The sequence below is a fragment of the Microplitis demolitor genome, chromosome 4 (genome assembly GCF_026212275.2).
Source record: "Microplitis demolitor isolate Queensland-Clemson2020A chromosome 4, iyMicDemo2.1a, whole genome shotgun sequence".
Classification (NCBI taxonomy): domain Eukaryota; kingdom Metazoa; phylum Arthropoda; class Insecta; order Hymenoptera; family Braconidae; genus Microplitis; species Microplitis demolitor.
The window spans coordinates 2598176-2612339 of NC_068548.1; the positions used below are offsets into that span (position 1 = coordinate 2598176).

The 14164-nt window shown below is 30.5% G+C and overlaps 3 protein-coding genes across 6 annotated transcripts; 1 reads left to right on the forward strand and 2 right to left on the reverse strand.

Moving 5' to 3' along the window:
• Window positions 1-307: 307 nt before the first annotated feature.
• On the reverse strand, window positions 308-5329 carry LOC103570244 (RILP-like protein homolog). Of its 3 annotated transcripts, none has more exons than XM_008547922.3 (7): window positions 5089-5329; window positions 3203-3544; window positions 2850-2982; window positions 2132-2259; window positions 1685-2055; window positions 1516-1614; window positions 308-1178 (listed from the first exon to the last, which is right to left on the reverse strand). In XM_008547922.3, the coding sequence occupies exons 2-7, from the start codon at window positions 3506-3508 to the stop codon at window positions 1055-1057; spliced, it is 1161 nt and encodes a 386-aa protein (XP_008546144.1). In that variant the 5' UTR covers window positions 3509-3544; window positions 5089-5329; the 3' UTR covers window positions 308-1054. The 3 variants fall into 3 exon arrangements, with proteins under 3 accessions (XP_008546144.1, XP_008546142.1, XP_008546145.1); XM_008547920.3 differs by having other exon boundaries at window positions 2841-2982; XM_008547923.3 differs by having other exon boundaries at window positions 1054-1192; window positions 2841-2982.
• Window positions 5330-6126: 797 nt separating this feature from the next.
• LOC103570243 (ubiquinone biosynthesis O-methyltransferase, mitochondrial) lies at window positions 6127-8822 on the forward strand. Of its 2 annotated transcripts, none has more exons than XM_008547918.2 (5): window positions 6127-6246; window positions 7241-7426; window positions 7555-8044; window positions 8341-8521; window positions 8636-8822. In XM_008547918.2, exons 2-5 carry the CDS (start codon window positions 7371-7373, stop codon window positions 8752-8754), a joined length of 846 nt encoding a protein of 281 aa, XP_008546140.1. In that variant the 5' UTR covers window positions 6127-6246; window positions 7241-7370; the 3' UTR covers window positions 8755-8822. The 2 variants fall into 2 exon arrangements, with proteins under 2 accessions (XP_008546140.1, XP_008546141.1); XM_008547919.2 differs by lacking the exon at window positions 6127-6246 and adding an exon at window positions 6343-6916.
• Window positions 8823-9370: 548 nt separating this feature from the next.
• On the reverse strand, window positions 9371-12999 carry LOC103570242 (cytochrome P450 4g15). Its single transcript, XM_008547916.2, has 8 exons — window positions 12903-12999; window positions 12516-12781; window positions 12254-12451; window positions 11107-11359; window positions 10827-11031; window positions 10561-10749; window positions 10245-10482; window positions 9371-9941 (listed from the first exon to the last, which is right to left on the reverse strand). The coding sequence occupies exons 2-8, from the start codon at window positions 12745-12747 to the stop codon at window positions 9577-9579; spliced, it is 1680 nt and encodes a 559-aa protein (XP_008546138.1). The 5' UTR covers window positions 12748-12781; window positions 12903-12999; the 3' UTR covers window positions 9371-9576.
• Window positions 13000-14164: the final 1165 nt, after the last annotated feature.

The following is a 14164-nucleotide window of genomic DNA, read 5'->3' on the forward strand; positions in this document are numbered from 1 at the left end:
TAGAAATTAATTTTGAGTTAATAACCTTCAGGGAATTCATTCATTTGTTTTTTAAGATTTGAAAATAAAAATTTCAATTATTAGGAAAAAGGATTAATTGGCAATTGGAAAATCTAACGGATATGTATCAGTTTTTGAATTGAAAGTGAAAATAAGGAAAAAAGTACGTCGAATATCAGGCGAATATAAATAAGGAAGTTATAAAGAATCAAATTATTTTTCATACATCGAACGCGAAGCGGCTGTCGCCATTTTGAAAAATTTTTTCATAATAATTATCACAGGTATTGTTTTTTTTTTCTTTTAATACATAAAGTTTCCATTTTTCCAATTCAACATAAACATAAATTTTTAAATTTCTAAAATTATAAATTTGAATCTTTTTAAAATTTCAATATTTTGAACATTAAGAAATTTTAAAAAAATTCTACAAGCCGTTGAAAAAAACCTGACTTATGCGCCGTTCATTTGCTTAATACAAAATAATACTTAGGAAGTAATGATAAGGATTAAAAAAAAATTTCATATGTTCCAATTCGACGACGAAAATTAATATGGAAAATCGTAAAATTTTTAGAATAGATAAAAAAGTTATTTATATTTTTGACTAATCAACTCGGTCTATTAAATTTTCATCAATCATTTAATAAATTTAATAGTTTAACTATAATTATTATCCTTAAACAAACTAATTTTACTTTAATCAAATAATCTAATTATTATTAATTATATTTTCTTCATGACTGTCAATAAATTGTTTTATATATTTGGTTAACAAATAATCCACAAAAAAATATCGAAAAACAATCATTAAAACTACACTATTTAATGAAAAAATAAGTATTTCCCATCATTTACAAAGTTTATAAAAACGATTATTTTCTTACTTGCGTTTAATGGAATTTCATTGTTCTTTGTGATTCGACTAGTTCTAAATCATAATTTTAATATAAATTATTTCTAATATACTAATTGTTCTGTTAAAGGTTAAATCAATTAAAAAAAAAATTACATTTATTTGATAATTGCGACTTTTTTTGGTTAGTAATAACTTTTAAATCGATGTATCATTGGCACCGTTGCCCGAGAGGGCCATTTTCGAAAGACTTGATAGACTTCTTCGTGGACTGCTTCCACCTAAGAATCCGCCACTGGTTTCGGAAAAGATTTTCCGGAAGCTGTAACATCAAAACTTAATTTAAACATTCCAATGAATAATTATAAATATTCCTGCTTTAAAGTAAAAATTTTACAAAATAATAAAATACAGTCGAATTTTATTGAGTCTGACTCCTAGTATAGTAGATGAAGGAACGATTTCCTAAAAATTCATTTATCGGATGCCCTCTCTTCGTTAAAGAGTAAATTACAGCGCATGCGCTGTTATGTCACATGATTCACATATACAAAAATGTGTTGGGTGGGAGACAGCGTAACTTGTAGTGGGGGTCAAAATTGAGGGGAAGTTCAGACTTAATGGAATTCGGCTGTAACAAAATAATTTTCATTTATTACAATTTTCGGATCCCTGATTCGGAAGTTTTTTTCCAGGGCGCATCATCCGGTTCGTGAGGCAAAGGTCCTTGTACAGGAGCGTCTTTATCATCTTCTGGTCTGTAAAAACATATATATTTTATATAGATCGGAGATCGGAATTTCATATAAGTAATCGATGAAAACATACGTTTCCGGTTTAGGGCGATAGAGATCCAGTTCATCTTCTAAGTCAGAAACGCGAGCTTTTAATTCATTTCGCTCATGTAAAATTTCTTTTAATTCTGCAGTTGTAAATCTTGGTCTGTCAGGGTCATCAAGGTCATAGATAACTTTATTTGTAAGATCAGGGCATCCATGTGATTTTGTCAAGTCCTCGTTTTCTTTTCGCGCAAGACCAAGCCGTGCTCTTAAATTAATTAGTTCACGGTTTTGGTCTTGTAACTGGGCGAGAAAATCAGCCCGTTCCTCAACAAGTCCACGAGATTGCATTTGGGCTTGACGCTGTTTGCGCTTCAGTTCTCTACCAACTGCACTCAATTTTTCCACTTGAATTGTTAACTATACATAGAAAGTTACAAATTTATTCAGTAATATTATTGAGGATGTTCTTCGATTTTAGCAAAAAGATATTTACATTTTCAATTTCTAAATTTTTTTGTGACAATTCACGATCTCGTGCACGGATCTGATCTCTTTGTTTGTCAATCATACTTCTCAATCGTTGTAGTACAGTAATATCGACTTCTTGACTAGCAGTGTAAGCTAAGAGCGTAAATTTGAATTTGAATTATTTTGTTAGAAAGAAATATAAAATTATAAGTTAACACTTTAGTTCAAAAATCGAATAAAATTGTATTTTGATAACGCCAACTAGGCAATATTAAAATTGTTATAAAGTAAACTCCTTTTCAAAAAAATCCATGTAGAAATTCAGCTTAGATTCAGAATGGTGTTTTTAGATATATTCCCATACGGTTTCCTATAGAATTCCACCATGAATTCCTATATAAATTCAGTTGTTTCTGATGGGAATCTACATCATAAGGTCATATTGGTAACCTTGTTTAGATTTCTATATATATTTGCACGTGGATTTCTATGGGAAATCCTAAATCTATAGGGGAATCTAGAGTATGGATTTCTATGTGGAATTTAACAATGATTACCCATGGGAATCCAGGTATCTATATTTCCTATGTTGATCCCTACAGATCTTTATGTAAATTCATAGTTTCCTATATAAATTTCTATGGATTCCCATATAGATTTTTTTGATAAGGCTGGTAATTAAAATAATTTTATAGCTTTAACAATAATGAAATTAAAAGGACATGGGTTAGTACATTGTTTACCGGTGTCCTGGCTGTCATTACGAGATTCTTGAAGAGCTTCAGCAAGTCTACGATTTTCATCTTGTAGCCTGGTGACCATGCCAACAAGATCTCGCGATTCCTGTCTCCAGTGTTCTTCTGTTTGCTCTACTTCCTAAAATATTTATTCATGTTGTTCCAACTCAAAATTTAAGTTTTCGAGTTCCAAAACAATATTGCGAATACGTTTTTGAACTCGAAAAAAATTTCAAATCTACTAACTTAGATGTGACTCAATTTCTATTGGCTCAATTCTTAATCACACATTAACCCTTTCATTAATTTATCATTACATTGATAGATTAATAAATTTATCGAACTAAACAATGACTTACTTTTTCAAATCTCTGCCGATCTTCTGCTTTACCAATTTTGTCATTTTCTAACTGTGAAATTCTTGATGTTAATTCTTGTACAGTTGTTATCTCTCGTTCATTTTTAGTTGCAAGATTTTCTAATAACTCCAATGCATTGATAACTTTCGGCATAAGACCAGTAACAGCTTCAGCTCCAAATAAATCTATTAGTTTTTCACATTCTTTCCCTATTTCAGATGCGATGTCGTAGACATCCACTACGGATATGTCCGATCCTGAGTATTCTTCCATATCGATGGCACGCGTTCTCAGATGAAGAGGCATTTAATCTCTGGATTTATTTATATCATCCCGTGTTTGCTATTAGTATTAATGTACACATATTAATTATTTTTACAATAAACTGTGCTCTTAATTAATGTGCACAAATTAGCGTCAGAAATAAAATCGGATTTTCGAATATTTTCTGATAGAAACTTACAGAATAATGAATCAGCAAAAGTATTAAACCATACTTCATACTGATTAATATTCTATAGTTGTGTTGACGGCCGTGTTAACATTTTTCAATTAAATAAAACTCAGTTGGTCTAAATATGATTAATCTATGGTTACTAGAATAATTTCTTCGTGTACCAAAAGTTGAACCAACTATTTCATGTCCAGTTCAGAAAATTTCATAGAATTCAATAGATTCTTAGAAATCTATCTTATACACGTTTTATGACAATTAATTTCTATGAGAAAGCGTAGAGTAAATAAGAATTTTAAAACAATTTTTCTTGGAGAAGAATTAGAGTTTTTGAAAATACGAAATTTCTAGCTCTTTGTTAAGGTTTTAAAAAACAGAAGACTCTCTACTTTAGGTTCCAAGTGTTTATCCGTGAATTAAATTGAATCGAAAATTAGTTACCACTACCCCTTAAAGACTAATTTCCTTAATTTTGTTAATTTGTATATTATATAGATAATCAAATTTCAGCAAATATATTCAAAATTGCTAATTATTTAGTGTTCTACTTACAAATATTAAGATGCGTTTGAAAGATAAAATTGAAATTAAAAATATTCAAAATTTTAAATTAAAAATTAATGTCTTAATTCAAAACCATCCCCGTTTTTTAGACAAATAATTAAAATTTAAACTATTTACTTTTTTCTTTTATTATTTTAAATAAAGCAGACCATATTTTGTTTATTTCCAAATGTTAAAAATAGTTATTGATATTTTTTTTGCTCCAGACAATAAAAATTTTTCTTGTTTTTATTTTTTTATATATTATAAAAAATATAGAGCTCAGTTTTTTTTAAACTCCAACTTGGAGAAAAATCATTTTGATTCGATTATTCATAATATTGTTAGAAAATGTATGACTACATACTTATTTTTATTTGATACCAGAGTACTGTCACATATTTATGATAATGAAAGTAACAGACAGACAATTTTGTAATTTTTTAAATAAAATTACTTGCAAATAAAATAAAATTTTTGAAATAACAAAAATATTTTTTAAAATTTTTGCTATGCAATTTTAAAAAATTTTTTCTACAAGTCAATTTTGTATTTAAAAAAACTTTTTTTACTGTTTGCAATTTTCAGAATTATTTTGAATTTTCATGTATAAACAACTATGGTGCAAAAGTAAAAAAATTGCTTGCAATAATAATTACACATGAAATAATGTAACCGTAATAGATAAAATATATCGAGAACAAAAATCAATAATTGTATCACGTAATTTTCGCAACAACAATATGTTGTCTGTTAGAATAATATTTGAATATAGAATTTAAAAAAAACTTGTTTTTAAATTTTATTGCTATCAAAATTTATATATTTTATCAGATCTTAGAAAATCCGAGACGAATTCTGACACTTAATTGACGTAAATTACACCCACCAATTTAAATTATTTTAGCAGACAATATCGCAGCGATAGTTTTAAATGAATCATTATCAGGATAATTATTTTTACTGAAGAAAATCGAGGTACGCTAATTGCATTTCAGCTTGAATGATCACGTATTACTTTACGCATAATCGTTTATTAATTTTTTATTTACTACTCAATCTAAACTGGAAGAAAAATCTAGTGAAGTTGAAAACAATATCACGACACGAGAGTAAAAATGGTGGAACTCCTAAGTGAGTTACAATTAGAATACGAATACATTGAAATTTCTGTTAAGCAAAAAAATTCTTGTGCATGAATTATTTAAAACATTTTAATTGTGATAATAATTCATTTTAAACGATTGAAAGTCATATTGTTCGTAAAGTTTTTAAGAAAATTTAATATTTTAAAGCTTATTTATTTACCTTTCAAATTTGCGCGCGTTTATGACGTTGGTATTTTTTCTGGAACTAGTAAAAAAATAATTTTTGGATATTTTCATATAAATGTCTAATTGCGGATGTAGATTTCGGGCGAATTGATTTTAAAATTTCCTGAGTAGATATGCCTTCAATTTGACAGCCAGTATACGTCAACTTTGGTTCAGTTTCCTAATTATAATATGAATGTAACATACAGTGCAAATTGACAGAAAGTTGTCCGCAAAACTTTCAACCTGCCCAAAATTTATTGCTGGTATCAGATGACTAAATGTCAGCAAAAATTTCCCTGATAGCCAGACATTGCTCTACAAGTTCTGCAGAGCAACACTTTCGGCTAACTCAACAAGAAAGTTTCTGGCAAACGGCTGGATAATACTTTCCTTAAAATTGGCGTCAGAATACGGCAGTAGCTTGAATGTAACTTGTCAGAAAAACTTGTCGTCAATTTGAAGTGAAACTTTCAATCAACTTAACGTCATGGTCTGACAGTAATAACACTTTCCTTTAAGTTACCTTTAAAATACGGCAGTAGCTTGTAGTTGACGTATACTGGCTGTCAAATTTAAGGCATATCTACTCAGCAAATTTTTAAATCAAGTTGCCCGAGTCTACAGCCTCAATTGGACGTTTATATGAAAACGCGCGCAAATTTAAACGGTAAATAAATAAACTTTAAAGTAGAGTTTCCAATTTAATGACAATTTCCAAAATGGCCATCAAGGTAATTTTTGATATAATGTATTATTATTTATAACACAATATTATTACTTACAGTAATAGTATTATTACTCATAACTTACAATATGACATTATTATTAATTTTTTTTTTTAATTTATAATAGTTCTTCATACAATCTATTAGTTTGTGGAAAAATTCTACTGATAACTATTTTAAATATACGTGAAAATATTTTTTTGTTTTTTAGGTTAATCCACCCTACAACCCGTTAATTGCGTGCACTAATTATCAATATCTTGCTTCACATTCAGTCAAAAAATGACTTTTTAAAATTAAATTCAGGACATCTATCTTAATATAGTTCAATTTTTTAAAATTCTACCAATGAAGTCTATTCTCTATTCAAAACTTTCCATAGAATCCAAATGGGGCAAAACTCGTATAGATTTTATGCGGTTTTTGATCCATTTGATTGGATTCTATGAAAACTTTTGAATCATAATAATAAAGCAATTACTTTGATACTTTTTTTTTCGTTTAAATTTTATTAGTTTCATCAAATTTTTAAAATTGGACTATACCCAAAAAATTATCAAATTTATTAATTTATTAATTGATTATCATTACAGCGATTTTTGTAGCTTTTGAAAAAATTCAAAAAGCGAACTTCCTCGTGGGATTTCCATCATTCGAGTCCATAAATATTTGAAACGTAATTAGAAATCTAAAATCCGGAAATTCGCTTAATACTGCTGACCCTTAAAAAAAAAATCTTATTAATTTCAAAATTATTCTTACAATCATATTATTTGCCTTTATTTTTAAATTTTCCTTAATTAACTAAAATAACAGCAAAACAATTTTTTAATACATTTCAATTATTGAGAAAAATTCTAATTATTACACCTCATATATTTTGAACAACAAAAGTTCGTTTATGATGTTATCATTTTTAATTCTTTTTAATCAATTTTTTTAAACAGGAATTATTTACTTTTTCAGTTCTATTTGTTTTAATTGTTAATTTGTCTTACAGGTTTTAACCTTTGAAAATGTTTGTATGACAGAAAATGTAAATAAGTTATATATTTACAAAAATATTTGCATATAATAGTTACCAATTCTAGTTATTGGATTATTCAATTAAGTTGTGAAAAAATTTAACAATGTCACTGTCGATGACGAAGCGTTCTTTCACACTCGCAAGATTTTTGCGTTATAGGTATAATAAACAATACATATTTATTCTGATAAATTGAAAAAAAATATGTGAAATTTTCAATTAACGAGATTTCTTGAGTACAAAAGATTTCGTTTTAGAAACTTATAGGATTTATTCTTAATCTATAGTTCAACGAAATCAACAGAAGCTATTTCTGAAACCGTAAACCAAAAATCATCAGTTGACAATAAAGAAATAGAACATCATGAAAAATTATCAGAGCAATGGTGGAATAAACAGGGACAGATGCGCGCTTTGCATGCATTCAATCCTCTACGAGTTCAATTTATTCGAGATGGGTTCAAAAATGTCGGGTGGACAGAATCAAATCCTCGATATCCATTAGAAGGGCTAGAAATCCTTGATGTTGGTTGCGGTGGCGGAATTTTATCCGAGGCATTAGCAAGGGCCGGAGCGAATGTTACAGGGATTGATGCATCGAAGCAATTAATTGAAACTGCTAAAAAACATGCGTCTCTAGATTCAAATTTATCTAAGAACTTGATTTATATCGATACTTCAGTCGAGGATCATGTTAACAACCAAGCGAAAATTTATGACGGGGTTGTTGCTTCAGAAGTCTTAGAACATGTTTCTAATAAAGACATTTTCATAAACGTAAGTTATGAAATTTAAAAATACAGCCGAATTCCAATAAGTCTGAACTTTTTATTACTCTTGACCCCTACTACGAGCTACGTTGTCTTCTACCCGATATATATTTGTATTTGTACATATCATTATTCATGTAGATGTAAGAGCGCATGCGTATAGTTTACTTTTTAAAAAAGAAGGGGCATTCGATAAGTCGGAATTTCCAGGAAATCGTTCCTCCATTGACTAGTAGTCAGACTTAATGGAATTTGACATTAGTATAAATTAATATCAACTCTATAAATTTGATTTTTTAACAGTATTGCACTAAGGCTTTGAAACCAGGAGGTTCCATATTTATCACCACCTTAAATCAAACTATTCCATCGTTTATCGGTGGGATTATTTTTGCTGAATATTTATTAAATATCGTACCCATCGGTACTCATGAATGGAATAAATTTATTTCACCTGAAAATACTCGGTGTCTTTTAGAACGATGTAAGATTTCAATGATATGTCAATTGAATAATCTATTAGTTTAGATTAATAATTAATAACTCGTATCCCGATTATTGTTGACCAAACATTAAAAGTAATTATTTTGTCAATTAGATGGATGCACTACCAAACTAATTCATGGGATGATTTATAATCCTCTAACAAACAAATGGCATTGGACATCATCAGAAGCAATCAATTACGCCATACATGCTATTAAATCTGATGATTGAATTAGATATATTTGATGTTCAGTTTCAAAATTTCATGCTTAATTCTTAAAATAAAAAATCACTTTCGAAAATAAGATGTTTTAATGACTTATTTACCCAAGTAACGTACTTCAACAAGTGCTTTTGTATACGAGCCTTGTGCAAGGCCCATACTAGTGTCTCTTACATATGCGCCTTGCGTAAGATTGTGTAGTAAGGAACTGACTTAAAAATTGTATATGATTTGCTCATGGTGTAGGCAAGAATATTGGAGATATTTCTAACATGGTGCAGCCAAAAGTTTCTGACGCATTTCTTGCCCAAGACACTTGCGCATGGCTTGCTCAAGATCTGCGCAAGACGCGCGATACTATTCCTTCCCCCACATTTTAATTTAAGCAGAACTTGAGCAAGTCATGCGCAAGGTAGATTCGAAATTCTGGCGCCCACTTTCTCCTAGAATTGAATAATAACTTCACTAAAATTCTTGCGTAAGGCTAGCATGAGACTTGCAATTCAAATCTGCCCCAAATATCTGGAGCAAGACCCATAGATGAATGGTGATGTACCTGTAGCTTACACAGTAATTTTTAGATGCATATCTAAATCTATATTTCATTAGAGATTTAATAAAAAGTATGATTTCATAGGATTGTTTAATTGTTTTATTATACAACTGAATGCATTGATGATAAATATCAACGCTAATGATTAATGCATTCCTCCTACATTAAGTTACAATATATTTCATAGTTTAAAATGGCGCCACGACAAAAATAATAGAGTAGCAAAACATTAATTATTTTTGTGTATTTTTTTACAACATATACTATAATTTTTACTTTAAGCCGTAACACCTACTTGTCTTCTTGGTTCAAGACGTACCCTGAAACCTTCAGCCCTCTTAAGAATAATGTCGGCTTGAAGTCTGAAGTCTTTTTCTTTAATATCAGATCTTATGCGATAGTTTCTCAGTATTGTTGACAAAAGAATCTTGAGCTTAAGCATCGCGTATTTACGACCGACACATGAACGTGGTCCTGCCGAAAATGGAATAAATGCGTAGTAATGACGATTGGCTGTCTTCTCCGGTAAGAAATTATCCGGGTTGAATGTATCTGGGTTGGGATATATGTGAGGTAAACGATGCATTTTGAATGTACCGACTACAACCGTACATCCACCGGGGACAGTGTAATCTCCAGATGCTAAAAAGAAGAAAATTCGTTTACTCAATAATATAATTTGCTACGAAAATAGTCTCCAATAAAAAAACTACTAATCGCTCCCAAGTTTCTATATGGGAATCCAGGTACTCAGTTTCATACATGGATTTTTTTAATAGGGTCAATTTAGCCTCGAAATCGAGCATTTAAAATTCAGACTTGAACATTAGGATCAGCTTTTCCAAGTCATTATTAGATGGAAGCAAGCAAATAATATTAAGATCATTCCATAGTAATACTTAGTAGTTTTTTTAGCATATTCAAAAAATAAGTTAATAAAAATACCAAGTTTCAAATCTGTCTTGATTTCACGTGCGATAATGGGTACTGGTGGATACAAACGCAGTGTTTCCATCAAGCACCGCTCAAGATATTTCATCTCCAAAGTGTCCTGGAAGGTGCACGGCCTATCACTGTCACCAAAGATTTCGTCCAGCTCTTGGATAACTTTCTCTTGAATGTCTGGGTGACAACCCATCATAGACAAGAAGAAGCTGGAGCCTGCAGCAGTTGTGTCATGGCCCTAAAAATGAGATAAATAGTCACATATGAACTGATATTTCACAATGTATTTTTACAGTCTGATCATTTATTGAATTACCTCAAACATGATGGTGTCAACTTGTTCTTTGACTTCTTGTTCGTTAAGGACAACTCCGTTTTGTCCGGCTTCCATCAAGAGATCTAAGAACGCCAGTCTCTTCTTCTCACCGACATCGTTATCATCGACGTCGAGATCATCCTTTAATCCTGCTGACTGACCGAATGAAAGACCTTCTACACTAGTCAACTGTAAAATAACATTTCGTCAATGTATATAAGAGTCAAAGCTTTTCGTTAAAGTAAAGAACGTCATATATGTCATACTTTAGCGTCTTTAGATTCAGTGGTCTTAATGAAGTTGCGTTTTCCGGCTTTGAAGTCTTCCTTCTTACGTTGGATTACTTTCTTGGTAAGACTGTGTATTATATCCAGTAATTGAATTTGATCTTTTCCGTACTTGGTGAGGTTGAAAAGCCAGTCAGGTCTCAACCAAACGCGGGTATGACGCAGATGGAGAATATCACACATTCTTAAAAAATGAAAAAAAGAAAATTTGAATAATGGTGTCATTTGAAAGAAAATTTAGTTTAGTTTTTTTGTGTACTTCATTACGGCCATCGCGTATTCGTATCCACTGCGATCTTGTGTAGATTTCGATACACCCATGGCAGTTTCCAAAAGAATCTCGACAGTTGTCTCAGACATGTAATCGTGGCAATCAAACTCCTTGGTACCTTCTTTACGCATTTTTTCAACAACTGCACGTGAATTAGCATTGAACAAGTCAATGAAACTCTTTAATACGTTCAAGTGGAAAGTTGGAGCAATCAATTTACGGTGAACTCTCCATTTTTGACCTAGAATTTATGGAATCATGTTGTGATGATTAGCACCTGAACCGAAAACGAAATTTTTGTGGGAATATCAGAACATTTGCAAAAAAAATTTTTAGAAAATCGTTATTTTTAGAACGAATTCGTAAATTTTTTCTTTGACTTTTTCACTTTCTGCAAGATGAATAAGAATCGAAAAATTACTTTTTTTAAAGTTATAATTAATGGAATTTTCCGAAGATCTTTTAAAATTTAATAAGGTTTGTATGAAATATATAATCTACTCTATTTAAATAATAATTTATGTATGAGGAAATAATTTATTTAATAATTTAATTATTAAGGATATTAGCGGTCGATAAGAAGTAATTTGATGACTAATTTAATGTTAGATTGAGTAACGACATTACTGGGACGAGAGAAAGCATGTTCTGCTACAGTCAAGTTTTCTTCCTGTTTGAACTGCATTTTACTCTCTAAAAGATTACATAGCATCGACTACGAACATTCGCACCTGTTTTTTTTCGCTGTACTATTTGTGTTTTTTATTACTCACATCAACTCTATTACGACTTAATGCGTCAATAAGAAAAAAAAAAACTTGTCAGTAATGTCTTACGCGTAGAAAACTATCATTCATCGCCGAAAGATGGAAAGTGAAGATAGAAAATTTCGCAGAATAAATTTAATTATTGGCTGTGATAATTAAAGTGTTTTTCAATAGTACGAATTTCGAAATTTTATCAGAAATAAAAATTTTTGAAGTTTTTATCTTACGTAAAAGAAGTTATATAATTGATTATATTTTAAAATTTTGCACAACTCAATCGCGAAGAAGTAAGATGTGTTCTACTCGGTCTCAGTTGATTCACTCACGGAAAATCTTTCTTCTAATTAATTATTTTATTTGAAACTTACCGGTAGAAATGAGAAGACCGTTTCCTAACCATGGCTGGAAGAAACGATATTCAGCAGATTTGTCAATGTAAACATGACTGGAAAGAATGACTTCGATGTCCCGTGGATCGATCAAGAAAATTAACAATTTCGGACCGATCCAAAGTCTTACTACTTGATCGAATTCATTCGAACGTTCCATGACATTACGGAAGATACCTAAAAAATTACGATTAATTTAGTGCCCAAAGAAATGTAATTTTTTTAAAAATTTCGGACTTACTGTCGGAACTTCCAATGAATTCCAATGCATTTCCAACAAGTGGATATCCATTCGGGCCGGGTATTTTTTCAGCAAGTTCAATCATATGCCGTTGGGAAATTCTGAAGTAAACGTACCACAAAACAAGTGCAGGGACAAGAAGTGCCAAAAACACTGTAAATGCTGACACTCCAGTAGCAGCAGTTGTGGCTGCTACTGTGCCAGGAATAACTTCTGGGCCAGCTGCAGACATCCTGATTTTTAAAAATTATTTTTTTTTGTTATCTCTGCAAAATAAAAAGAAGAACGAATTCACTATTGCACTGTTACGAAAAATATTAAAAACAATTGATGTTGAGTTTAATTTCGTAAATAAGTAGATCACAAAATTAATCCAAAAACACCCACCTAATTACAACAGTTAGACTAATTCCATCCGATCAACAACCACTGAACTACTTTCTGAAGCGGGTGCTCAGGCCTTTTATAAGAGTGCTACTCATACTAATACAAATCACTCGTCCATTCGTCTCCGGATTTACTCTCTTTCCCCACCAATTCTTCGTCTAGGCCAGAGGTTGTCGATTGTAATTAATAGATATTCAAAGATATGCATTTGCAAATATCCAAATACTTGATTAATATTCATTGTTGATATAACACGATTTTTAAATCATAAATCATGTCTTTTGTCCTATAATTTCAAACGGTATCAACTTTTGAAATTTAACGATAAGTCGTCATTCGCATCTCATTTAAATTATCTACGAGAATTAGTTCATCATTCAGGGAAAGTCATCATTCGTAAACGGTTTTAAAATTTTGTATATATAATTTTTCAATTAATACATCGAATTTATTTAATAAAACTCAATTAGATATTTAAATTCCAAATTACTATATCGAATTAAATTTTAAATTATTTAACATAAAAAATTAGTAATCGGAAATAACTTCAAGTAAATAAATAAATAAATGATGTATTTTATATAATACTACAATTTGGGAATCTCTAATTTGCGAAGTAAAGTTGAAAATTTTAAAAAAATAAAGAGTTATAGAATCAAGTCCAATTTTGAAAAATCGTATTGACAATTTACGATCTTAGGGAGTTAATTAATTAATATAATGGAATCGAAGTCCACCTCCTTTTTACAGGACACCATTTCTTTATCTATTTCAGGCATACACCCTACTGGCAATATTGATCAATTCTGAAACAAATCTTGAGCAAGTCAAGGAGAATACAGCGAAATATTATATCTATATATACTGTGATTTCAAGATCTTGACTAAGATTGCTACTAGAGCACAAGCTGCGGGTATGCCGTCTTTTCCCCATACAAAAAAATATATATGTGACATAGACTACCATAATATAGCCATAGGAAAATATTGAACATGAGCTCATTATTGGAATTTCCTGGGATCGATGATCAGATCAAAGATGCTTTTGTATGTGGAGTTGAACCAATAGTCATGAGTCCAAACCCATAGAATCTTCAGCATTCGGTTTCTCTAATGTTAGCTTGGATAAATTAGCCCATAGCATCAATTCTGTGTATTGGTTGACATACCATTTGGTCAAGGGATGTGGCTTCTTCCTCTGCCTAGTAATCTTAGACAGTTATAGGGGAAACCGGGTATGGTTGTCACAGCAGTCAAGAATC